General features: G+C 53.2%; 1 protein-coding gene across 30 annotated transcripts in view; it reads left to right on the top strand.

The window, feature by feature from the left end:
• Window positions 1-25,490, top strand: part of ARHGEF10 (Rho guanine nucleotide exchange factor 10) — a 90,174-nt gene that overhangs the window by 18,814 nt on the left and 45,870 nt on the right. For 17 of the 30 annotated variants that reach the window (XM_072763935.1, XM_072763922.1, XM_072763931.1 and 14 more), the window contains 8 exons: window positions 5,706-5,858; window positions 6,391-6,672; window positions 8,974-9,037; window positions 12,287-12,363; window positions 14,682-14,738; window positions 19,816-19,979; window positions 21,910-22,026; window positions 24,388-24,502. In XM_072763935.1, the coding sequence (XP_072620036.1) occupies window positions 5,706-5,858; window positions 6,391-6,672; window positions 8,974-9,037; window positions 12,287-12,363; window positions 14,682-14,738; window positions 19,816-19,979; window positions 21,910-22,026; window positions 24,388-24,502 (1,029 nt within the window). The remainder of the gene's footprint in view (window positions 1-5,705; window positions 5,859-6,390; window positions 6,673-8,973; window positions 9,038-12,286; window positions 12,364-14,681; window positions 14,739-19,815; window positions 19,980-21,909; window positions 22,027-24,387; window positions 24,503-25,490) is intronic. The other 13 variants (XM_072763943.1, XM_072763927.1, XM_072763938.1 and 10 more) reach the window with 1 other exon arrangement.

The raw sequence follows: 25,490 nt of genomic DNA, 5'->3' as shown, positions 1-25,490 counted from the left end.
AGGTGCGTGCCCCCGTCCTCAGAGCAGTTCTTGTGTGGCCTGGACCCGGCAGGTGGTGTCCGTCGCGGGCACTCGGTGGACCCGGCGAGGGGCTGACGCTCCCGGGGGGCGGAGCACGGAGCCCCCAGTCCCACGCTGTCCACGCGGCCGCCACCCCGACGTCCAGAGCCGGGAGCAGGCTGGGAAGGCCGGTGGCCGTGATGGCCCCTCGGTGCCTGCTGCTTTGCAGAGCACGTTTGTTCTTCTTCTCTGATAATGGCACAAATTACAGCGGGAGTACTCTTGTGCTCTGACACGTGTGGTCGTATCCGCCCCACGGACAGAATTGCAGCCTCCATCTCTGAGCTTAAAAATGGGTATTCTCTGATTTCCTTTTCCTCAATGACTTCGTTTGTCCGCGGGGTGTCTGCCAACCCAGCGGTGGATGTTCAGCAGCCTCCCCCACCCCCGACCATGCTCCTGAGCCCCGGAGCCCCGTCCCCCGTCCCCCGAGGGGTGAGGGGCCCCAGCCTGAGCCCAGGCCGTGCAGCAGCGGTGTAGACTGATGTGTGTGTGGGGGGGTGTGGGGGGGGCCCATGGTGTCTCCCTACCTCCTTCCCTCCCTCTGCTTTCCCAGCCGGGACCCCGTAGCCAGTACTGACCTAGGGTTTGTTGCAGTTCAGGGGAAACTCAGATCTTTTTCCCGAGATCCGTGGTGTGAATTCTCTTTCCTTGGAAGCGTGCTGGCCACACGATGTGATGCAGCCGTGGCAGGCGTGGCCCGCAGCTCCGCCTGCATCCCTGGGTTGTCGGGGGTGTAGACCACAGGGCCAGCCTGGCTCCTCTGCCTGGAGCACCAGGGGGAGCCTGCGTGGTGCCGGGGGATGCGCCAATGCACAAGGGACGTCGTTTCCTCCCTCATGGGAGACAGACCATGAGCAGGGCGCTTGGGGTCCCAGGGTCACCCAGGGCAGGCTCGGGGCTCCCCAGGGGAGTCGGAGGTGCGGCCCGAGGTCTGGAGGCACCTGCAAAGACTGGGAGCAGGGGTACCTGGTGTGGTGTCTGTCCGTGGACGCTGCAGGAGTCGGGGAGGGGAGGTCCCGGGTGCTTGAAGCAGAAGGACTTTGCTGCGGGTTGGTTGGTGGCTCTGCAGCAGGTCGGGGCCTGGGGCGATCGTCGGGCTCCTGCCGTGAGGACCTGGGCAGACCGAGTGTGCAGGGATGGGGAGGGATAGAGGCAGGGCTGAGTCGGGACGGGCCTTGTGGGAATCCACGCAGGGCTCCTCGGATGCGAGTCCAAAGCTCTGGCAGGGGGTCTGGTGTAGATGGTGGGTTTTGTGCCGATGAAGGCCCAGGCCCCGGGCAGGCCTCTCGTGTGGGGGCCGAGGCAGGGGGTCCGGCAGGGGAAGAGGAGTCGGCTCGGGCAGCCAGCCCAGTGCCAGGGACGGGGCCAGGCCTGCATGTGTCGCAGCTGGGGGGCAGGGAGTGGGGGTCTAGGTGTGGGCACTGTGGGCTCCTCAAGGCCTCCCTCCTTGCCGTGTAGACGCCGGCTGTCCCTGCACAGACAAGCCTTCCTGGGGTCGTCCCTCTGCGTGCGTGTCCTGACGCCCTCTCCTCATGAGGACACCGGTCATGCTGCATTAGGAGCTGCCCTGGGGACCACCTAACGTGGCTGCATTCTGAGGGTCTGGGGCTTCGGCCTTCAGCTAGGATTTGGGGGGCACACAGTTCTGTCCCCAAGAGGGACTAGGAGCAGTAGCCAGCGAGGCAGGAGGAAGCCAGGATCGCGCAGTGTCGTTGATGCCAAGGAAGGTCGCGCTGAACGGGGTAAACGGGGCAGTGGAGGACAGCCCGGTCACTGGGGGACAGCCGGCAGTGACCCCTGGGCATTGGCTTTGGGGACATCACCCAGCATCCCGTGAAGCCGTTTGGCTGGCAGGTGGGGAGGCCCTGGCACTCCCGGGGTGCTGGGGGAGGGGTGCAAGCAGGCAGGGCTCAGAGGGTCCCCAGGGCTGTGAAGCTTCTCTGCAACCCCGTCACGGTGGACACGCGTCATTGTACATCCGTGCAAGCCCACAAAGTGCACATACCTGTCGGCGCGGGTCGGTCAGGGGTCCGGAGATGAGCGTGAGCACCTCCTCCCCGTGGGTCCCCTGTGCGTGGGTCCCGCGGGTCCGGGCGTCATCAGGCCTTTTTAAAAAGCGGTGTCTGTGCCATCACTTCCAGGGGCATCTTCCCTAATTTCAGCATTCCGCAGCGATAACGCGTCACCTCCGGGAGAGGCCGAGGTCCCGGGTGCCCGCTGTGCCGAGGGGACGCGTGCCGGTGCGGTCTCCTCTGTGCCTGAGTCTGGATGGGAGCCTCCCCCCTTCGTTCTGCGTCGTGTGCCTCATTGTCCGACTCGGGCCATCAGGAACCTGAAGCGCCGGCGAGAGTTGCGTCTGGACGACCGTGCGCCCAGGTTCGGTTTCCTGCCGGAGACCTTGCTGCCCTCGCCCGCGTAGTGCGTGGCTCCCGTGAGGAAGCTGCTGCCTCCACCGGCTTCCTGGCACTCGGCGGTGAGCGGCTGCCTGGCACCTGGGGCTGGGGTTCCGTGCGCCCCAAGCCCGGCCCGTGTCTGGGGGCTTGTCCCGTGAATTCTGCTCACTTGCGGGAAACGGGAGTCGCACGTGCGTCTTTATCCAACACGAACCTCAGGAGTCGTATGCCCCACAAACGTGTGCCTACAACAGAATGGCCGTGAAGCCGACAGGAGTGTCTGCTGACGGAGGACGGGCCGTCCCTTGGGGCAGCCCTGAGCGCCACGCGCACGTCCGTCTCTGTGCGATGTAACCGCTCCGACCGTCTCTCAGTGCCCTGTTCGGCAGCGTGACGTTCGTTCACGACCTTGCTGTGCGCCCACCACACCACCCGTCTCCAGAACTTTCCATATCCCCCCGTGAGGCTCCGTCCTCCCTGAACACTCACCCCACGTGATGGGGCCACACCGGGCCTACCCCTTGGTGCCTGGCTCGTTGCACTGGGTGCAGTGTCCTCAGGGTCGGGCCTGGCATAGCAGGTGCCAGGGTTTGTCCTTTTCCAGACTGGATACGTCCCGTTGTCTGTACAGAACACATCTGATGTGTCCGTTGTCTGTCCGTGGACTCGTGGGCTGTGTTGTGAATAATGCTGCTTGTAGGGTTGCACACATGTCCACTCACACGCTTGTAGGGTTGCACACGTGCAACTGCACACTGGTAGGACTTCACACGTGTCCACTTGAATGCTTTTAGGGTTGCACGTGTCCACTTGCACGCTTGTGGGATGGCACACATGTCCACTCGCACCCTTGTAGGGTTGCACACATGTGGTTGCACACTTGTAGGGTTGCACACGTGCGGTTGCAGACTTGTGGGGTTGCATATGTACACTTGCACACTTCTACGGTTGCACATGTGCATGGGTGTGCAGGTGTCTGCTGGAGTGCCTTGGATGGCCGGAAGCTGTCTGGCATCTGGGAGCCTCCACAGCTTCTATGCTGGCTGCTCCGTGGAATGTTCCAGCAGCAGCGTGCCAGGGTTCCAGTCCCTCCCATCCTCGCCAGTATGTGTTAGTTTTTTATTTAATGAGTGTGAAAAGACTAATTAAAAACACTATTAATATGTCAGGAACCTCTTTCCAAATTATTGGATAAACTTCAACAAAATAATTTTAATGGCTTCTTTAGTATCTCATTGTATAAAACTATTATAATTTGGAAAATCTATATTCTAAGACATTTAAGTATTCTAATCTCAGATTATTTCTGTAAGATAGATAATTTGTAATACAGACTCTGAGACCGAGGACATACAAAATGATAAGGCCTTGATAAATATCGGCAGCTCACCCTCCAGAAGGTCCCCAGTGCACGCTCTTATCAGAACTAATGGTTTTAGAAACAGATCTTTCTGAAGCCTTTTCTTGATCCCGTTTCGGTATTTGGTAGTCTCCTACCGTGAGCAGATGTAAACTGGGGTGGAGCTGCCCAGAGTGCTGCTGGGGTCCCGTGGGTGCCGTGCACACGGGTGTGCCGGAGGCAGGGGTGTCCCGGCTGCCCCGGCAGGAGGCTCCAGCCTGACCTGTCAGTCATCACCGCCAAGAACGTGCTTCCTTTGGAGGACCCATTACATATTCTAATTCCAAAGATTCAGGGAAAAAATAACCCCCCTGGTGTTTTGGAACCCATTTGTGTTTTTGGACCTTCAGAGGTTCATGTGGACAGCGAGGCCCCAGCTGGACAGACGGTTTCCAGACTAACTCAGGCTGACACATGTCTGTCCACTTCCCGCCCTAGAAGCGACCTCACCTCTAAACCCCTAACTCTGACCGTCCCACCTCCCCCCCCACCCCCCGCTGCCCGCCACCCCCCTCCGGCTCAAGAGCTGCCAGGTGCCCACGTCCTTCAGCTGCCCTCTGCCCCTGAAGCTGGTTTGTGCTGCTTGGCTGTTGCTGACCTAACCCTTGACCCTGGATTGAGAGGCACAGAGGGCTCTGAGCAGGGCTGGAGGGGCAGAGGTGCCCACCTGGTCTCCCCTCGCGCCCGCCCCCACCCAGGGGTGACTGCAGGCCATCCCAGGATCGCACCTGGACGCCAGCCCCCGCGGCCTCAGCAGAGTGGGTGGAGAGGGCGGGGTCCCTGCTGGCTCCGTCACCCCAGGGCGGGCCTCCCACTTGGCTGGCCCATCGGGTGGGGCCCCGGGAAGGGAGACGGCCTGGGGCCACGCGGCCTGTGTCAGCAGATCCCTCCCCGGCCTCCCTAGACGGCGGTGCCAGGCCTCCCCAGAGCTGATGCCCCGAGCCCGGGAGGAGCTGCCCTGCAGGGAGGGGGGCACGCTGTTTGCAAAGTGAGTGATTTTGGCTCGTGGGAACCTTCCGTTCATGCCTCTCAGGAGATCATGTTCTCCTCTCCTTACTGCTCATTTTTTCATGGCGAACCACCCTGGGGCCTGGGGCCCCTGTGTCCTGATGGAGGGTCCCCTGGAGTGTGGGGCACATTCTGTTCGCCGACCAGAGCTGCTCCCTGGAAGGTGGCTGGGTTTTTGTCATATTTCTGAGCCCTGGACACCGGCTGATCTGGCACCACTGGACAGACGTGTCCTACTGGGGAGAGTTCCATGTCCTGACTTGAGCCCCAGTGTTGGGCACAGTGAGCAGAGGAGGCTCCTCCCTCCGGGCTGTCGCTGCACGTCCTACCCTGTCCCCTGCCCCACTCTGTAGCCTGGGCCTTGTGACCTGGGCATTGTGACCTGTCACGGGATGACCGATGGCATCTGTTCTCTGCCCCCCAGCATGTGGCATCAGGCCTAGTCCCTGTGGACAAGTCCCAGACGGCCCTGCAGGTGTCACCCCAGGGCCTCCCTGGGGGTATCCGTGAGCCCAGGCCCCCTCTGCCCTGCACGCATCCTCGCCCAGGGACGTGTGGCAGGACGGGCCTGGAGGGTGGGCCTGGGTGGGCAGGGGCCACGAGGTCCTGTACCCTGGTGGTGATGTCCCTGCAGGTGATGGCATGGGCGGAGCCCAGTGGTGACTGGGGACCCATGGGGCTTGAGCCACATCCGTTCGTGCTGAGGTTGAACTTCTCCGGTTTCCAGATCTTTCCTCTCCTCTCCGCCCCATGACTCTGGCCACCCGGACGTCCGAGGCCCTGACCCTGAGCGCCTCTGGGTGTTGGTCCCGTGGCGTAACTTGTGTTCTCTTAACCTCTAGACGCGGAGGTGAAATGCGACCCCAACAACAACGAGGAGGACGAGGGCGAACAGTTCGACTTTGACAGCGGAGATGAGATCCCGGAAGCGGATCGAGCCGCCATGGACGCCCCCGGGGACAGCCGGCCGGGCACAGACGCCGCCCCTGGCACAGGTGGGTCCCCAGGCGCCCGGCACCCGCAGCCACCTCGCTCTGCTGGGTGGGAGGAGTTAGCGTCCGGGAGCAGGATGCTGGTGACCTCCGTGACGAGAACCCAGGTGGCGGCTTGGAGTTTGGGGGAGTTTCCTTCACTTGACCTTCCCTCCGTATTCTGGAGGGAGTCGCCATTGGCACCTCAGGAGCACGGCCTCCCGCGTCACTGTGTCACGTGGTGCCTCGCCCTTTGGGTGACTTAAATCCGGGTCGGACCTTGGAGGGGGTCGTCTGCTGTTCCCCGACCCTGGGGACCGGTTGGGACCAACCCTCCGTTTCTTCATCCCCAATGACCACCTCTCCCCGTAGCTGCCGACCCCCCGCTTCTGGCAGCTTCTGTTGCTCGCCTCGGGGGGAGGCGGCCCAGGAGCTGCGCGTGTCTCAGGTGCCCGGCGTTGCGCGGGCCCTGGGGGCACCCGGTTCCCTCTCGCCTGCAGCCAGAGGGGGGCAGGTCCGCGGGCTCCCCACCCATGCCCTGCGTGTTTGCCTCCAGGGGGTGACATCGGGATGGGGACAGCCCCGGATGCCCTGGTGGAACCCGCGCCACCACCCCCCAGAGTCAACCCCTACTCGGTCATCGACATCACGCCCTTCCAGGAGGAGCAGCCCCTGCCCGCAGACGCCGAGGCCGAGGCCGAGAGCGCGAGCCCGCCTGTGCCCAGCGGGTACTCGGTGCCCGTGCCCTGCGGCTACGCCGTGCCCTGCAACCTGCCGCTGCTCCTGCCGGCCTACAGCAAGCCCGTGGTCATCCGCCCCCCGTCCTTGGACGAGGAAGGTAGGGGTCCTCCCCGCCCCGCGCGCCCGGGCGGTAAGGGCTGTTCAGCCGCTCTGTGGTCCTTGCTGCTGTCAGGGCCAGAGGACAGCGACGTGGGTGCCCGGTCACCGTCCCCGGCCGAGGCCACGGGCACCCGCGCCCACCACTGCAGACCAGCAGCAGGGGGCCCCGAGAGCAGTGTTCTCTTCGGGGTGGGCCCCGTAAAGGCTGTCCAGCTGAGTTCTCCCCTGGAAGTCGCGTTCTGGACCCAGGACACGCCAGGGTCTGCCCCGGGCCCCAGGCACAGAGGTTCTGAGGGACGGAAGCCCCTGAGGACGATGCTCTTTTAGATGCAGATTTGTGATTTAGAGGAGATTTCAGTGAATAAGTTATTTCCTTCCCAGTTAACAAGCGAGAAAAAAAATCTTTAAAGAAAATCTTGAATTTATGTTTGGAAACCATATATGGTTTTCAGGATTGGGGTTTCCCCATTTGTTTTCTTGGAATTGGCAATAATCTTGGAAATTCACCACAATCGACAATGCCGTTCATACTGTGCCGCCTAAAGAGTAAGAATTATCTAAAAATAAGGGAGTACATTATACAGTTAAAAGATTCAGGAGCACATTCTTATATTAATTTGCTTATTTTCAGATAATTTGGTGATCTTTAATAATTGAACATTTACTTTTAGGTTCTGTAGCATACTTGCACACCATTGGCTGATTTTTGTCTGTCACCCTAGAGCCATTAATAAAACACTATGATAAATGCTATTGTAAGTCCCCAAATCCGGGAACGCGTGTGGATGTTTGTCTCTTGAGTGTTTAAAGGCAAACAGGTGCACCTCCCTGTTTCCTGGGGTCACGAGGAAAGCCTGGATTTTGGTGTGAGGCTGGGCCCCGGGGCCTGGACCCGCAGGGAGTGCCAGCTGCTTAACCGTTTGCAGAGTCTGGTTCTCCTGGGGTCGTGGGGTGGCCTCCTGGTCTGCGGGGCCGACGGTCAGGGTGTGGGCCCAGCATGGGCTCCTGGCGCAGAGGCCGCCCCGCCTGGAACACGACTTAGAAATAGGGACAGCCGGGACCCACGCACCCTCCCACTGCCCAAAGCCAGTTCTGAGGTTCCCCTTCTGTTCATTCGTGGTCCTCCACGGGCCAGAAGTTCCTGGTGCTCTGCTTCTGGCTCAAGCTTCCAGATCTTTCCAGAATAGTAAGAGACGAGCAGATGCTCATCATCTCCTGACCTCTCCTTAGCAAAGGTCTCACGGGGGCACCTTTTTTCTTGAAACGGGGAGAGAAAGAAGGCATTTCGTGTGGGCGGTGGAGACCAGGCCTGTGAGGTGTGCGTTCAGGGACGGGACGTGCTGCCCTTGACACAGACGCAGGGGGCTCATCATGGTGTGAAGCGTGTTTGCCGTCAGTCAGTGTCTTTGTTCACTGACTTTGCTGAATGGCTTTGCCTTGTAAGAGGTTGTGTGGGTCGCCCTTTGGGGCCGTGTGGTGTGGCGGGAGGAGCAGTCTGGAAAGCCTGCGGTTCAGTGGCCTTGAGCACACGGTGAGCGACTGCGGCTCCGGTCCCCGGCTGGCGAGTGCCCTCCACTGCGTGGGGCTGTGGTTGGTGTTTAGCGGGGTTGGGGCCGTGTTTGAGGGTACAACATTGGGCGCGGCTGAGCTGGACCAACTGTTGAGCAGCGTGAGCGTGTCAGGCTGGTTGTGTAGCACACAGTCCGTTCCTTCTGGAAGGGTTTTGTGGACAGTTTGCCAGCGTAGCAGTTACCAGCTGGTCCTTGGTTGAGCACGTGGCCTTTTGTCCTGAGCTCATCACCCTCTTGGTAAAGCACACCCCAGAGGTGGAATAGCAGTCAGCTGGGACATGTGCGACGGACTCTGTGAGTGTGTGCGCGTATGTGTGAGCGTGTTTGTGTGCACACGTGCATGAGCAAATGAAAGTCTCGTTGTCAAATACCATGAACGTGACTCTTTCTCCTTTGAGAGTGTTTGGAGGCTGCTTTTAAGACACATTTTCAAATAAATCACAATTGTAAATTCCCATGACAAACTTTGAGAGGTTTGCTACTCTAGCTTGATTTCTTTGGCTACCATTTTAATTCTGGCTATTTCAGAGGACCTTTGGATATTGCTTTTTACTGTGATCCCATGTCAAAAACATTTTATTTAAAACCCGAAGACACTATCAGGTTACCGATGTTTATGTTAAGATAAGCTTATCATTAAAAAACTGAAATCATTTTAAAGCTAAAAATGCATCTCCTAAACGTTTTCTACTAAGCCTAAAACTGTGAATTTTTTTCTTTCCTCACAGAAACACAGGAAGTAGCACAAGACAGCCAGTTTAATTCTTTAAGTTCTGAGGATCCAGCTAACAGGTATCTTTATTAATCTTGCACACGTGCTCTGAGTTCAGGACCGTCTCCTGAGAAGTGGAGTGCAGTGATCCGAGGTGCTGCCCTGGCGGCCCCCGGTGCTCGGGCCCTCCCCTCCCGGGTCCCGTGCCCTCTGCGCTCTCACCCAGGGCTCCTGATGGGGGTTCTGCAGAACACAGGGAGGCCGCGAGGTGTTCTTGCTCTGCGGACAGACGGCAGGTAGACCAGGAGCACGCGGCCCTTCTCCGTTTCTGTGTAGATGAGGCTCCGTGTGCTCCAGCCCCATACAGGGTCTCAGAAACCTGTTGGGGTCCAGGGAAATTTTTCATTGTGTTCCACCCACCTTTCCTCCAGAATCCTCCAAACTGAGTTGACTGGAGATCTTTCTTTCGTGCCACTTGCCTTGAAAAATGCTGTGTCGTCTGTTTGAGAGCCCAGGGAATTCCATCCCCCGGGCAAACTCCTTCCACCTCAGAACCCTGCGCAAATGTCTCATTTTATAAACTCCCTCTTTCATTCTTCCAGAGCTGTGTGGGCACACCTGCTTTAAAACTGAGCGCTTTGTGTCCTCGCTGTTACTTCCTTCTGCTGCTGGTCTAAGAATTCTCTAAAGACCAGGTTTTTCCAAGGCTCAGGATGGCAGTGTGCGGGGAGCATGCTGGGTGTGCCTGTGTTTTGTTACCAGGCAGTCGTGCTGATGCATCATGCACACACCTTGCCTGTTTAGAGCGTACTGTCCTGCAGGTTTCGGCACATGCACCATCCATTTAAAAATTGTGTTAGAATCTATACAACATAAATGCTGCCATTTTAACCACTTTAAGTGTAAGATGTAGTGGCATCTCGTGCATTTACTGTGTTGTGCAACCATCACTGCCATCTCCTTTCAGAATTTTTCATCGTCTCAGACAGAAACTCTCCCCGTTCCATGTAATCTATCTTTCCCTACCCCAGCCCTCGAGAACCTCTGTCCTGCGTGCCGTGTCTACGGCCTTGCCTACTCTAGGTAACTCATACAGTCGAAATCACGGTAGTTCACTTTGCATCATGTTTGCGAGATTCCTGTGTGTTGTACGATGTATCGGGGCTGCCTTCCTTTTCGAGCCTGAACAATATTCCTTTGTGAGCACGCAGCACATTTTGTTTACCTGTTGACCTCTCGATGGATGCTTGGGTGGTTTCCTACCTCTGACCTGTTGTGAATAGTGCTGCCGTGAGCACCCGTGAACGAGCGTCGGAGTTCTTGTGCTCACACTCACTTGACTTTTCCTTTCGGGCAGTAGTCGGTCCTCTGAAAGTACAAAAGTACACTCCTCCCGGAATGCCTGGGATCTCTGGAGAAAGGTACACGCTTGTGAGGCCTTTCTACCTGGTTTTCGTTACATACGTTGCCAGGTAGATTCACCCAAGACCCTTCATTACAATCACAATCCGCGTAGAATGGAAGATGGTGGGTGGCGCATTATCGCTGGTAACCTACACTTCACGATGGGAAATACATCAGCTGAAAGGGTGATTTGTTAGAACAAAAAGAATGTGAAATGACATGAGAGGGTAGCCTGAGACCGTTTCCCAAAGTGTGGCCTTGTTTAAACATATGGAAACACTCAGGAATAGTTTAAAATATCATCTGTACTTCAGATTTTCTCTTTTTTGCTTAACTTTTTTGTGATGTAATTTTAGACTTAAGTGTAAGAATATTTATTTAATGTGAGAGGTCCTTCAACTAAGTGCAGGGCTGATTCTGCTGATTTCCTCACGCTCATCCACGACACGGCACGTTGCATGTCCTCAGGGAGCTGATGTGTCTGTGATCTGGGTGCTTTCAAGACCTTGACCACCTGCCCTGGCCTCTAAATCTTGCAAATCTTTAACTGTGCATTACAGCTTATGGCAAACAAACAAAAATGTTGATAAAAGAGACCATCTTGCAGCGACCAGTGCCATCTGTCACTTACTGTGAAGTGTGGCATTAACTCTGTACTAATGATTCTTTTTTCCATGCATATGGTTTCCAGAGCTTCCCATGTTGGTCTCTGGGTGCTCACGTCCTCCCGGTCTCTCTCCCTTCCAGCGAGGTGCTTGGCACCACGCTCACTTCCTTGCAGAGCGCTCCCGTAGACCACATGCCCCTGAGATCCTAATCAGGGCTGTCCCTCTCCCTGAGGAGGCACTCCAGGTGTTGAAGGAATCTGATCTTGTTCTTCCAGATGAAGCATTCCAGTGGCTTGCCATTGCTGCAAAATAACGTCCCCATCCCTCTGTGTGAGACCCGTGGCTTGGCCCCCGGGACCATCGCACTGTGAGCGTACCAGCAGTTGTGTCATGAGCATTTTTTAAAAAATTTCTGGTGGTGCGATGTCTCTTTCCCATTAACCTGTTCCTAGAGGCCATGAAGGCCTGTTTGTCACTCCGGTGTGTCTTTACCACTGGCACAGTGTGTGAGACACGTAACAGACTCTCAAGAAGTTCTGGTGAAAAACCAGAGGATGATTCAGGTCTTCTGGAGCAGACACTTCACTTCCTCTTATTTCTATGGTGCCAGATCCTGTGCATGTGGTGGGCGTTCAAGAGCACTTCTAAATAGCTGGGAATGAAAGTTTGAACTTGGGCTCTATGTTGAGAAGCCGCAGCTGGTGTATTGGATTGTGAACGGGCAGACTCTGACCTGCTGAGTGCGGGGCTCCCTCCGCATCCCAGCGATGGGTCCAGGGAAGTGACAACCCCAGGGTCGTTTTGATGGAAGGCACAGCCTGAGTATACCCACACGAAGGAAGCATGGTCACCGGCTTATTCCTTCTGCATCCCAGGCCCAGGGTGTGTGTAGAGAGAAGGGGAAGGGCGTCCCCGCAGCAGTAGATACACAGCAAGGTCACCAGCACCCATGACTTACTTGATGATGGGAACAGAGGTCACTGACTTTGTGAGGGCTTCACTTGAAACATTTTTTTTTATAAGTAAAAAGAGCAAAGTGGGAAGGTATGGTGGGGGGGGGGGAGTCCTAAGCTTGAATCCTCATATGTACGTCCAGACTGTGGGTGTGAGCAGGGTTGTCATAGTGTAAATAAAATGCGCAGAGACTGTACAATTCGTACTGTAAAATGTAAAAGCTCAGAGCACATTATTCTCAGCACAGAACAGCTGTAATAATATCTGGGGAAACAGAACTTACAGACATGTACCCTCTGCGGACATCCGGCCGTCTCTTTTCAAGGACTCACTGTTGTGGTCTTGTGGCTCCTTTCCTCTTAGTGAGGACCGCGTGCACAAGGAGGACAGCGCGCTCGCCCGGTGGGTCGCAGACCCGGCCAACACTGCGTGGATGGAGAGTAAGTACCACTGGCTGCCGGGGTCCTCACCGGGCTCACGGAGGACGCTTCCCGGGGGGATGATGGGTTTTCGTCAGGTTCTGCTGATCATTCTCATGTCCTGGTCAGACCTAAAACTTCAGAAACGTATTCACTTGCGTAACGTACTAACTGGGGCTGTGACCGCTGTCCCTGGCCCTCTCTGAAGCCCTTCCTTTAAACCCTATCAGAACATCTCTGCTTACCCCATCCCAGCACATATTTCCTTCTGACTGTTTCTTCCTGGGACGGTTTTTGGGTTTTGTCATGACAGTCATGTACTTAGGGAACTGGTGCTTTGACCTGGGCCCACGGTCAGCAAATCCCCACTGAGACCTCAATCAGGTTATTTTTCTCGTGATTCTCACTAAGATGCTTTTTCATGCTACCATGTTGAAAAGGGGGTGGGTGGCTGGTTAAGCCAGCCCACCATCCAGATGGCACGCCAGATCTTCTGTTCCACGTGTGGCTTAGAAAGCTGAGCTATTTTTAACCAGATTTGATTTTTAAATTTCAAAGAAAAGTAAAGATGGCTTTTCTAATTATCCCTTTATTATCCACACTGGCTCTCTAATTTGTGTATAATTATGTTATATGATTAACTTCCAAGAAAAAACCATCTTAATGGTTATCTAATTGTTAAATTACCTCCTGGAATGTGTCATTCTGATTTTAATTATGACATTGTCAAACAAGGAACTTAGCATAAATAGATGATTCTGCTAGGGGGGGCTGTTAAATCGAGATCATTACAGGATGGAATCGTTATCTTATTTTCTAGCAAATTCCTTTCCAAAGTAAAATTTGTCTGACTTCCTCCTATTCCTTGTTTTATTACACAAGTGGCAGTTAATTAGAGTAACACAGAGGTTAAGGGTGATGACCCTTAACACAATAAAAGATTTGGGTGTAACTTTTTTTAAGATTTACTTATTAGTGCACAAGCAGTGGGAAGGGGCAGAGGGAGAAGCAGACTCCCCACTGAGCAGGGAGCCTGATGCAGGGCTCAGTCCTGGGACCCGAGATCGTGACCTGAGCCAAAGGCAGCTGCTTCACTGATGGGGCCACCCAGGCTCCTTTGGGTATAACTTTTGACTCCCCCCAAGACGTAACTACTTAATAGCCTCCTGTTGACTGGAAGCCTTACTGATGACATATGCAGTCAACTAACTCCTATTTTATGCACCTGTTATATACTGCATCCCTGTAATAAAGTAATCTAAAGAGAAGAAAATGTAATTAGAAAGATCATAAATCCATGAAAACACAGTTGTGGTATGTACTGCAGACATCAAAAACAAATCTGCATGTCAGTGGACTCACGCAGCTCCCAGCTGTGTTTTTCAAAGGTCCACATATGAGCGTCCCTCATGTTATCTAACAGGAGTAGAAGTGCTTATCGTGAATGCAGTTAATTTTCTTGCAAGGAAGCAAATGTGTCCCATATGGGGACTTGACAGCAGCAAGAGAACGAGGAGCATTCCTGAATTTGCTTCCCCCCCTCTTACGTAACAGTAGCTTGATATCAGAGGAGGAGTTCAGAGTATTTACCTCATTTTCTTGTTGTTGCTTAGTCACCAGTGAGCTCTGTGGCTTTCATTATGTAAGACTTTGTAGTGTGGTTGATTTCCATGTAAGGCCCAAACTCTTACAGATATTAAATGCGTCTCTAGTTTCACTGCTGCTCTTGTACGTGACCCGCTCATACAGGATGCACTGAGTAGTTTGCCTGTGGGAGATCCCCACTTTTTCTTAGGAAAACTTGTTACAGCTTCAGAGGACATGAATATAGTTGGAGAGATTTTATCCTAACAGGTGTACCTTCTCACCCTCGCCTATGCCTACTCTCCTATCCAGGGGTTTAGAATATCACAGAATGATGGGTTTATTTTAGCAGCGTCCTGTTAATATAGCCCCAGTTGAGCTGTCTCTTTACTTCTGAAACAGTGTACTCCACCTTTGTGTTTCTTTGCATACCAGAACACATTAACTTCATAATTATAAAGAGCCACGTAGAGATGTATAGATGAACACAAAATAATGGACTAAGTTGGCCTAGAAGCCACAAAACTCTCTGTTGGAGAGATTTCACAGCTGGTTCAGGTAGAGTGTCATCCTTCAATCCCAAGAAAACATCCTGTCCTAAAAGTAACGCTTATGCTTCAGTAAGGTGTAATGAATTAGCCCTTACAAACTTTTAGAATAATTTTAGCATCATAGGAGACTGTGGCCCTAAACAGTGTAAATTATACTTGGTTGGTCTTGGTCAGTTTTTAAACATTTCCCTCTTTTTATTCCAGATCCAGAAGAAGCCATTTATGATGATGTGCCAAGAGAAAATTCTGACTCTGAACCAGGTTTGAATTGCCTGTAATTGAGTTTTTGAGGATTCAGTTTTTCAGTGTCTCCATTTGTGTGTAAAAAAAATAGCTGGTTTCTACACAGTCCCTAGATACACAGCTTAATATGTGTTTTATGTTTCGTATGTTTATAATATCAATGATATTATGGGTTAGAATATGGGTGCATGCACATAGGTATGTGCAGTTATAGCACGTTACATAGAGTGATTGGTTAATGTAGAGAAGCAGAAAGAGTTAAAGATGTGAAAAATAGGAATGGGAAGGTAAGAAACATGAAAGCTGTTAAGTGCCAGCATATACCTAGTAAGTTATTTAAGTGAGAAAATTGAAGAAGGAACTACTAATACTTTTGTACAATTAAAGACTGATATAAGTTCTCAGATTGTAGAAATACAAAATCAGAGTCCAGCACGAATCCATGCCTAGGCACATGCACTTAAAACTGCTGAGCACAAGTCGATGCTCTAATACCAAAACACGAGGGTTTAAAAAGAGGGAAACAAATGCAGTATTAGATAAATATTGGGGAGATTTACCACTCAGGCTCTAAAATCTATTTCACCTTGCATTTCAAGGAAAGGTGTACTGAACCCAATGAAAAAAGAATAGCGTGCAAATAATGACTTTGTGAATGAATCTAAACAAGTATCGACTAAGACAGTACTAATAGTATTGTTTCATTTCACGAGTGTAGCTGCAGGGTGGGGCTACAAGCCCCTAGCAGTGGTACCTGTCACCTGATGGTGGCAGATCCTCAGCATCTAATATCTGCATTTTTCACAAAGAGGGTATAGATAATGCTTGTGGGTTTTTTGCTGTGATAGTTTGGGTCTGCATTTAGGGGCAACCACTAAAAGAACAGAAATAGATTATTTAACTTCCAAACCAGTAGAGAAAAACCCAATCTAGTAGAAAGCAAGAAAATGTAAAATAAGAAAGAATGGCAAATAATATGAAAAAAGATGGCAAAATTAGCCCAAATATATTGCTATTTATAGTAAATATAAATGGAGTCCAGTTGCCCATAAAAGAAATTCTCAGGTTGGATTAAATAACAAAGCTATATGAGATACAAAAGAGAGCTATATAAGGATACAAAACATTTGTAAGTAAGTGGATGGAAAAAGAAATATAAGTCCAATTCCAACCAAAATATAGCTAGTATTACTCTAATATATTGAATGTTAGGCTATAGAGTCCTTCACAGGAGAGAACTATAACAGTTTTAAAGTTATGTGCACCTAACAAGACCTCTCCAAATTTATATAAAGCAAAATATGACTGAGATATAAAAAGCAATAGTTAAGTACATAATTGGAGTGGGAGATATTTACAAAGCTCCTTCCACTGTCATGGATATTGGATGTAAGATTAGTAGATTGCAGAAGAACGCAGCATACGATCAACCTGAAGAAACTAATAGTTTCAGAATACACATTTTTTCCCCAGAAACATGGAATAATTATAAAGATTATATAGCATTTATCAAAGCAAATCTTAATAAATGCCAAGGAATTGTTACCCAGGCCTCATTCCCTGATTTTAAAAAATCAATGAAAAGAAACATTTGAATATTAAGAATAACACTAGTTCTTAGCTCACAGAAAAGGCTGAAAACAAAGAAAATTAGAAACATTTTGACTTAAATAATAGTGAAAACATTACATAAGTTCTTATGGGATGGATTTAAAATAATGAATTATAGTCACAATGGCATCTGTTAATAAAAGAAGATAGAAAAATAATGAGCTCAGCATCCATCTCAGTCATTTAAAAGAATAGCAAAGGTGAGGACAGAGAAAATAGAAGGAAGTGAAAATGGTGGCAGCGAAAGTGATAAACAGAAAACAAATAATAGAAAGTATCGACAGAACCAAAGAGTAGTTCTCTAAAAATAATGCAAAAATAGATGAGCCTTGGGTAGTGTTGAGAAGAAAGGATCTGATTGGGAGGAGAGAGAAGGAAGGAAAGATGGATCAGGAGCAACAAACTACAGTAGAAACTCACACCACAAAGGGATTCTAGAAACAACTTGATAGCATTCAGTTGAAACACTCGGACTGCTTTTGAAGTAGAAAACGTTAATGTATGATGATTCACGATATAGAATTAGTTGCTTAATAATCTACCAGACGGCCCACTAAGATCAGAGTCCTCATCTCAGAGTGGCTAACCCATTAGGGGACAGGCAGTTCCTCTCCTCTACACACAGTTCCAGTGGGCAGTAGAAGACAGGAGCAGGTAACTCACTCTAGGGTGTTAGTATAAGCTTAAACCCCCTTCACCCAAAGGGGTGATGCTGAACGTCCTAATGAAAATGTAAAGAAATAAAATCCAGCAGTATCCCAACAAGCAAAAGCCACCCTTAACCCTTTAGATTTGTCTCAGGAGCTTATGGATCAGGTAGGTGGACAGCTACAAGCCAGGCCTGATTCTTCCCAACCTGGGGGAGGGGACAGGGCTCTGGCTGTGTGCATGTTGCTTTGCGCTGCGGCCTTTATAGGGGCAGACGTTGCATCAGTTCAAACAAACATGCCTGTTTGGTGCTTTTTGATGCATTTAAAGTATCTGAAAATTAAATATGTTCAGTGAAATAGGTGCAACTAGATTTTTGAGGTTCCTTGTGAGTCTGATTGTAGAATTCGAGCTGTCTAGGATATCAGCTGCCTGGTAAACGATGGAGACACAGACGCATCCGAGGGAGAGCAGAGGCCTGTGTGCTTTGTGCAAAATACAGTCATTTAAGGTGAAGTTCTATCACAGTACTGGGTGGATACTGAAGAATTTCTCATGAGACATGATGGTGACCATCTGTATATTTTTAAAATTGTGGTAAAGTGCACACTGCATCAGACTGATGATTTTAACCAGTTTAGAGCAGTTTAGTGGGACAAAGCACATTTGCGGGGTGATGTAGCCATCGCCACAGTAGCACTTCTTAGGCGCGTCCTGGCCTGGGGCAGGTAGCACGGTTACTGCCCAGAAGAATCTCAGCCAGGTAGACCAGCTCTCCTTCGCTGGCTTGTGGGAGAAACACCTGCCCTGTGGTGGGTTTACTTTCCAGTGTTGGAAGGCATCAATCTGTGCATCCAGGAGCTCTAGAGGGCCTCATAATTCACAAACCGTCAATCATCTGTAGTTCACGAGACACTGTAGAGAGGCCTTGAAAGTTTCAGGATGCAGGGGAGGCCCAAAGAGCCCTTTCCAGAGCACAGAGGAGCATTATTCTCACACATTCTGACCACTGAGTGGTAATGTACCTAAGTTAAAGGTCCGTTGGGCCTGCGCTTCTGATGGCTCTTACTTCCCCAAAATGGACAAGCCATCCAGCCCACCCTAGAGCAGGGCTCACCCGAGAGCAGGACCCTCCACTGTCTCCCCGGAGCTGGGACCAGCTGGTGCACCTGCAGCTGGCTCCCGCAGTCTGGAGGTCTTGCCGTAGGCATGAACGACACCTGCCGTGCTGTGTGTGCAGACTGTTTCCTGCAGACACACTAGCCCGACGTCCAGAGGGTGAAGGGAGGAGGGCGTGCTAATCTGGCAGCTTCAAGGTTTATGAACCGCACTGGGGGGACAGCACACAGGCACGTTTCTGCATGTTTGGGCACCTCATTGCTGACCGGTCCGTGGAAGGTCAGCGGGTGCCTCCACTCGTGGCCAAATGTTGTTGTCGGCATGGCTCTTGGCCCTGCCTCACACGTAGCCGCTAAGCCGGAGTCCGGCCGCACCCCCACCTGCCCTGTTGCCCCAGTTGCCCAGCAGGTGGTCAGTTGCAGGTGTCCTTCAGGCACACTGAACCACACCACTGCGGCTTCTGGAAAGTGAACTCATTTTCAAATATTGGGCGGTTTTATCCAGATGACATTTACTCCATAGATCTTTTAACCAGAAATTTGGATTTCTGTTTTATGTTGTGGAATTAATCTGAATCCAGTGGAGACGTAATGCGAGGCCAGGGCAATCTGAAGTATTACAGGAATTTTCAAAGTGACAAATTCGTATCTACTTTTCATTTCCAGTGAAAACAGATGTTTTCCTTTAAATGTCCTTTTATATGCAAAGCTGGCTCTCAGCCCTAAAGAATCTATCCATCAGGGCTTAATTACTGAAGATTTTTAAGGCCAGGTTTTATTACAGAGGACAGTTGAGGATGCCTATGGGATAAATCTAATCAAGAAACGTGAATGTATTCTCGGGTGTGGAAATGCCGTCTTTTATCTAACTTTGTACTGTCCTCCGGTGATAATTTAAGCAGAAATTATTCTTAACAAGACACTTGTACCTGAGAAACTCCAACTGAAATAACCATTTATGCTCGTGTGTTTAATAAGTAATAGAAATCAAGACAGTGATACCTTAGAAGTTTGTAGACATTTTCCTTCCCAGAAAGTCGGCCACCAGCCACATGGCACTGCAAATAGCAGATCCATCTGTATTTTTTTGTTCCACTGGTTTTTTTTTTGCATTGGTCAAGGCATATCACAGTTACTTGCTGTGGATCTGTGGCCTTTGTATCTATTAGAAAGATTAATTAATTGTTGGTGAATGTCCTTGCCGTGGGAGTGCCCGTAAGGCGGCTCGGCTCGGTGAATTCACTTTTGCAGAATACAGATTACTAAGTGAACGATGGGGGAATCAAAGCCTTTGCAACTTTTCAACCCAAGCTCCCTTGTTCTTGTATTTGGTGGCATAGACATGTGTTCTTCACTGATTCTGGAATGACTGATGTGATTACGACATTTTAAAAGCAGTAATAGGTTATACGACTTATTAGACCATTATTAGCACAAAGGCAAAATTCAGTTGTTTCCCGTGAGCTTCACGTGTGTTCATATTTGAGTATTTCTATCATTGATACGCCCGTCGCCTCCTTGTCTACTCTGCCTGTATTCCGTACATTTATCTTCTTATGGCTGGTAAGTTGTTTGGCATAATTCTGGTAGATTCTTATAGACCAGCGGCCCTCAGGAGATGCTGGGATGGGGGCTCCTGAGCGCTCGGTCCAACCCTGCACGTCGCCGTCCCCGACCCCTGACCCGGAGATATTTCATTTTGGCATTTTTGCCCTCAGATGAAATGATTTATGACGACGTGGAGAATGGAGAGGAAGGTGGAAACAGCTCCTTGGAATACGGATGGAGCTCGAGTGAATTCGAAAGTTATGAGGAGCAGAGTGACTCGGAGTGCAAGAATGGGGTCCCCAGGTCCTTCCTGCGCAGCAACCACAAAAAGCAAGTAGGTGTTCAGTGTGTGTGAGAGACAGAGCATCTCACGTTAACATGCAAACGGGACAATAAAATTTGTGTTCTGTAATATCTAAGTGTTTTTAGGATGTCGCTGTGTGGTGTGAGGAAGGCTAAGCAGTAGGGAAGGGTTCCTGACTTTACATTGTATGTATAATCATTGTGGGGAGTTTTTATAAACAGATCCACCGAGAAGGCCCTAAGTAGCCGTCCTCTGCGTTGTGCTGCCTACACGTCCTGCTGTCTGTGCACCCTCACGGGGTCTGTGCGCCCTGAGCGGTCGGAGTCGGGTCTCTGAGACACGGATGATGGTGAAGGACAGAGCCCCGGGGGTGTGTGTGCATGCGTGTGCAGGCCTCATGAGATGGAGGTCTGAGGAGGAACTTCAGACATCAGGAGCGTGACTCCTGGAGTTGGGCGGATGTGGGCCTGGGAGCACTTGCATTGAGGCAGATCCTCTGGTGGAGACTTGTGGTTTTCAGTGGAGAGTGGCTGTGCCCTTGCTCTCGGCTGCTGGGCTCTGGCTGTCGGTGAAAGGAGTGATCCGCACTCGCGTTCACAGACGTGCTTTCTGTGTGGGGCTGAGTGGCAGGCCACAGGCAGACGGAGGCTGCTGTGTGACCCTGTGGGTGCAGACCGTGACGGCATCGATGCCCGGCCACTGTGACTGTGTGGGTGACGCCTGCACCCAGGAGGCAGCGCGGTGGGTGGGGCGGGGCCCCTGTGTGCACCCGGCTTACATGTGGTTACAGGTCACCTAGTGTTCTAGTCTGTGAACGGGCTTCACGAGACTCAGGAAGAACCTACGGCGTCGTGCAGGTCGCCCGAGCCCCTCACGTCATTGCACGCCCTCTGGCAGCGGGCAGCACAGCCCAGGCTCGTGAGGGAAGCCGTCCTGGGATTCACTCCCTGCCGCCCCCCCCCCCGCCCCCCGGGAGAGCTGTGCACAGGCCCCTCGGAAGAGTGGGGAAAACACTCTTCAGTTTCCTTCCGGTGGTGGGTTGGGTGTTGGGTGCCCCCTGACGAGCCAGTCACACGCTTACTGGACAGACCCTGCCCTCCTCACCCTCCGAAGGGACCCCCTTTCCTGGACAGGCCCCCCTGAAATGCCAAGTGAGAGGCCGCCCCCCAGCGGGGAATGGCCCACAGGGTGGCTTGGGAGCCGGGTGATCACACGGGCATCCTCGTCGCTCCCTTGCCCTGGCCTGGCCGCCCCTGGGGCAGCTGAGAGCAGGGCCAGCAAGCCGGAAGGGCCGTGGAGGGACCGGGCATGCTGGTGCAAGTCACGGTGTTGAGCCGGCCTACTGGTCGCCTGTTGACAGGTCAACTCAAGGAGAGTCCTTTTTATTTTTAATCGAAATTTGCTTAGAGTGTCTTTGCCTGGGTTGATGTGGGAAACACGCTAGAGAAGCATGAGGCCTGGGTTCCCAGGTCCGAGCCGTGTGTGTCACGTGGAAGGTGTTGGACCTGCATCTCCCCTCCCGTCAGTGTGACAGGTGACCGCCCGTTCCCTTGGCTTGGGGACTTGAGCCCCTGTTCCCATGGCGACACCCTGTCTGGTGGGCGGCCTTGACCTCGGGTGTCTCCTGCCTTGGTGCCACCCCAAGAGGATACTTTCATACATATTTGATTTACCCGTTTGGTCCTTTTAACGTCCTCAGAACGCGTGTGAATGACATCCTGGGTCGTCTCGTTTCTGCATTTGCCCGTCTGGCATGGAAAAGTCCCCCGTCTGGCTCATCCGAAGCCGCCTCCTTGCTCCACGTGTTTGACTTCCTCGTTTTTATCTCTCAGGAGTTGGGCCAGAACTGGGGGCTCCCCGTGATGCGCCACCGCCGCCACCACGTCCTCTCAACATCAGATTGTCGCAAAGTACTGAAAGGAGCGTCTTTGTGAAAAGATTGTGTCTCTTTATGCTGTAGCTTTCCCATGACCTAACCCGTTTCAAGGAGCACTATGAGAAAAAGATGAGAGCTTTGGTGGCAGACGTGGTGGGAGCCTCAGAGACTCAGCAGCTAAAGCAGAGGCATGAACCGAAGGTAGTGTGGTCCCTTTTCTGACCAGCTGCACTGAAAACGCTCATTCAGACGTAGGCCGTGCTTTGGAGCGAAGCGCCAGGGCGACCAAGGCGGCCTTTACGTCTGAACGGTGGTTCTCAGTGTGCTCTTGGGCGTCCGGTGGCACCACGGCCCACGTCCCGGGTTCCTATGAAATCTGAGACCCTGCTTCCCTGTCTCCTCCTCTTACCCGGGACGGGGCTGCTCTGGGGCCCGCGGCGTGTGTGACGCCACAGCCCCCGGGGTGGGATCCGCTGTGTCTCGGCCCGAAGCACGTTCCACGCATGCACGACGGCAGCACCCCTCTTGCTGTTTGGAAAACACAGGAACTTTCCATGGATGTGCTACTTGGATAACATGGAATAGCTTCGTTATTATTTTTAAATGAATATTCATAAAAGCTTGATTACCGTTTTCAGTTTTAACTCTTCATCCAGTAAATGTGGGCCAGCGAGAGCCAGATAAACGGAGCTCGTGGGGCCCTTGGTATTTTTAGGAGCGTAAAGGGCTCCTGAGACCAGCACATTCGAGAGCCGCTAGGTGTGCAGGTGGCGGCGGCCAGGCCTTGGGGGTGTGTTTTAAAAGGGCACTGTCAAGTAGTGTTCAAGTCCACGAGGTCGTCTGTTCTTCCCACATTTTGTGATTCTGTGCGTATGTGTTAAGTGGCGTCTAGCTGAAATAGATGTTCACTTAGAAAGGTCTTCGTCATAGTCACCTGCTCAAGTCCCGAGTGTTTGTGCCCCGGGCTCCCCCGGCAGGAGCGAAGCCCTGGGGTCCCGTCACTCAGGTCAGCCTCTGGCTGGTTCCCGTGCAGCGTCTAAGGCACAGGCCACACGGTCTGGGGCCTGGCGCGATTCTCCCGAGAAGCGTGAGCTCGGTCGTTGGTCATGGGGGACACGTGACGGAGGCCAGCTCGGGGGAGGAGTTTGCAGGCAGCAGGGAGAGGCAGGGCGAGCCGCCCACGTTGGGCCACAGGGAGCAGCAAGACGGGACAAGTAGCCAGGGCCAGGCCAAGCAGGCCCCTCCATCCAGTAAGAAGCGGACGTTAGGAAGGGGCGGGGGCCTGGCTGTCTCCTGGCTGCGCGTGACCTGGGGTGGCACCATAGCTCCCCACACCCTGCGCCTCTGCCACTGCTCGAGGACGGGGCGTGCCGCCACCCTGCAGGCTGCCTTCTGGTCACGGTCCTCTGCGTCTCACTCGAGGGACCCTGGCCGGGGCCTGGCTCAGCGGGCTGGCACGGGGTAAGGAAGGGTGGGATCTGGGAGGCCGTGTGGATCAGGAGACGAAGCGGAGGCACCTTGCAGACGAACGAGCCCTGGGCGAGGGGACAGGGTGCAGGCCCAGCGCGGCTGGGGGGACGGCACATCCTCGAGATGGGGAGGGAGGACACGGGGCTCTGGAGTGGGGCACGTGCAGCTGACAGGGTCCTGGCTAGCAAGTGGGCACGGGGTTGGGGGGCAGCCGGTCGAGCCTCGGGGGAATAGAGGACGTGCAGGAACAGCCAGGGCCGCAGTGCGTGTCTGACCCCGACGCGTCCCTGGGGAGCGACCGGGCGGTGGCCGGGTGGTGCCCCAGCCCCGAGACACAGCGGCAGGGAGGTGGAGACGAGACAGCTAGCAGGATCGAATCCATCCTGTGTCGGGAGGACCGGGGCGGCAGGCAGCGTGGATGTTCCTCTGGTGTGTCTGGAAGCCACTTGGGGTTTCTCAAAAAGAATTACTGGGGGCCCGACGGCCAGGACCTCAGACCGTAGAATTTTAAAGAACGAGGAATGTAAGATGCCCAGGAGGTCGTTGGAGCTCTGGGCACCGATGGCCAGTGCGTGTCCCCGGGACTCCGGGCTCAGGGAGCCAGGGCCCGACGCTGCGCTCCCTCGGGAGGTGGGCTCCCTCCGTCTGTGGCCCTGGGACGGCCCCTGGCGGCGGCTGCACCTGCCCCTGCCCCTCCCTGCGCCCGCCCTGTGGCCTGGGCCGCCCTGTGCCTTGTGACGTGCGCGCTCCCTTCCTCTGCCTCTGACGTCTGCAGAGCTCTCTGTGTCTGAGCCACCACTGCAAGATGGACACTGACGTTCACACGCAGCCGGGGACCATCCCCCCAGGTCAAGGAAGGGATCTCGTTAAAGTTCGCCCTTCTTTCTGTCTTTCTTTATTCAACAAACAGAACGTGGCCCGAGCCACACACGTGTACACACAACGAGCGAGCAAGCTCCCCGAGATCACAGAGCCAATTTCCGGGGACGTTAAGACCAAGCTACTTGACAGTATTCTTTTAAAATAAAATAAATGCGGAAAGTGGGTTTTTATCGACGGCGCGACTTCTCACGTTTCCCTGTCTTTGTGCAGATGCAAAAGCTTATGAAGGCCGCCAAGGAGGGCACCAAGGACGGGCTTGAGAAGACCAAGGCTGCCGTCAAGAGAGGCCGCTCTCTCATTCGGACCAGGTCCTTCATGGCTGCAGGTGTGTGGCCCGGCTTGCACCCGAGCTCCCCTCCGCCTCGCAGCGTGTGGGCGGCGCCGAGTGTGGCCGCGGGCACCTCGCACGCCCCCAGCACCGTGCTTGTCGCCAGGCCTCCTGGGTCTCCCCTGCCACGCGGGCCGCGGTGTGCTCTCAGCTGAGGGCGCACACGGGTCTGTGCAGGGGCTCGGGGCACATGCCCACCGGGCACTGGAAAGTGACGGGTTCTTGTGGGTGGGATACGTCACTCCTCTTCTGATGTCTCCCCTCAGCACGTGGGCCCTGGCGGCTGCACTCTCTGTGTTCCCTCCCGAAATCCCATTGCGTATCCCGGGACCCCAGTCACTCTGGATTCTCAGCAAGTCTAGTCCTTAAAAAAAAAAAAAAGAAAAAAAAATTTTATTTATTCATTTGAGAAAGAAAGAGCACGAGCAAGGGGGGCAGGGAGACGGAGACTCCCCGACGTGGGGCTCGCTCCCGTGACTCCGGGTCCAGACCTGACCTGAAGGCAGACCTGTACCCGACTGAGCCACCCAGGCGCCCTGCAGATTTATTCTTATGATGCATAACTGGTGATCCGTTCAGAGTGTCTGTCCTCGTATGAGTATTTCCCACAAGGACATGAGCTCAGGAGGTCTTGTTCTAAGCAGGGGGTTTAGGAACCCTTGTGCTGGTGAGGAAGGATCTGGGATGATTCCGGGAGTTTCAGGCTTTCCGAGACCCTGGCCGGGGCGCCGGGGCCCGCGCCTTCTGTCTGCCTGAGAGAGCGGTGGAGTCTGGTGTGCTCCACGTGGACAGCACGCTGCGGGCCAAGGACTGGCTGGCGTCTGAGAAAATGCTGGTTACCCACAGGGTGGCTGAGCCCCCTCTCCGGGGGTGGCACCCTGATGCTGCTGGGTCCCCTTAAACACGGCTTCATTGTTTGCATGTGTGCCTGGAAAGCACCGTGAAACGTGCCTCCCCGAGGAGCAGCCTCGCGAGACTGTGCTGT

Source organism: Vulpes vulpes, chromosome 7 (genome assembly GCF_048418805.1).
Source record: "Vulpes vulpes isolate BD-2025 chromosome 7, VulVul3, whole genome shotgun sequence".
In the NCBI taxonomy this organism is placed as follows: domain Eukaryota; kingdom Metazoa; phylum Chordata; class Mammalia; order Carnivora; family Canidae; genus Vulpes; species Vulpes vulpes.
The sequence above is the reverse complement of the archived record's forward strand: the minus strand, read 5'-3'. Positions and strand labels throughout refer to the sequence as shown.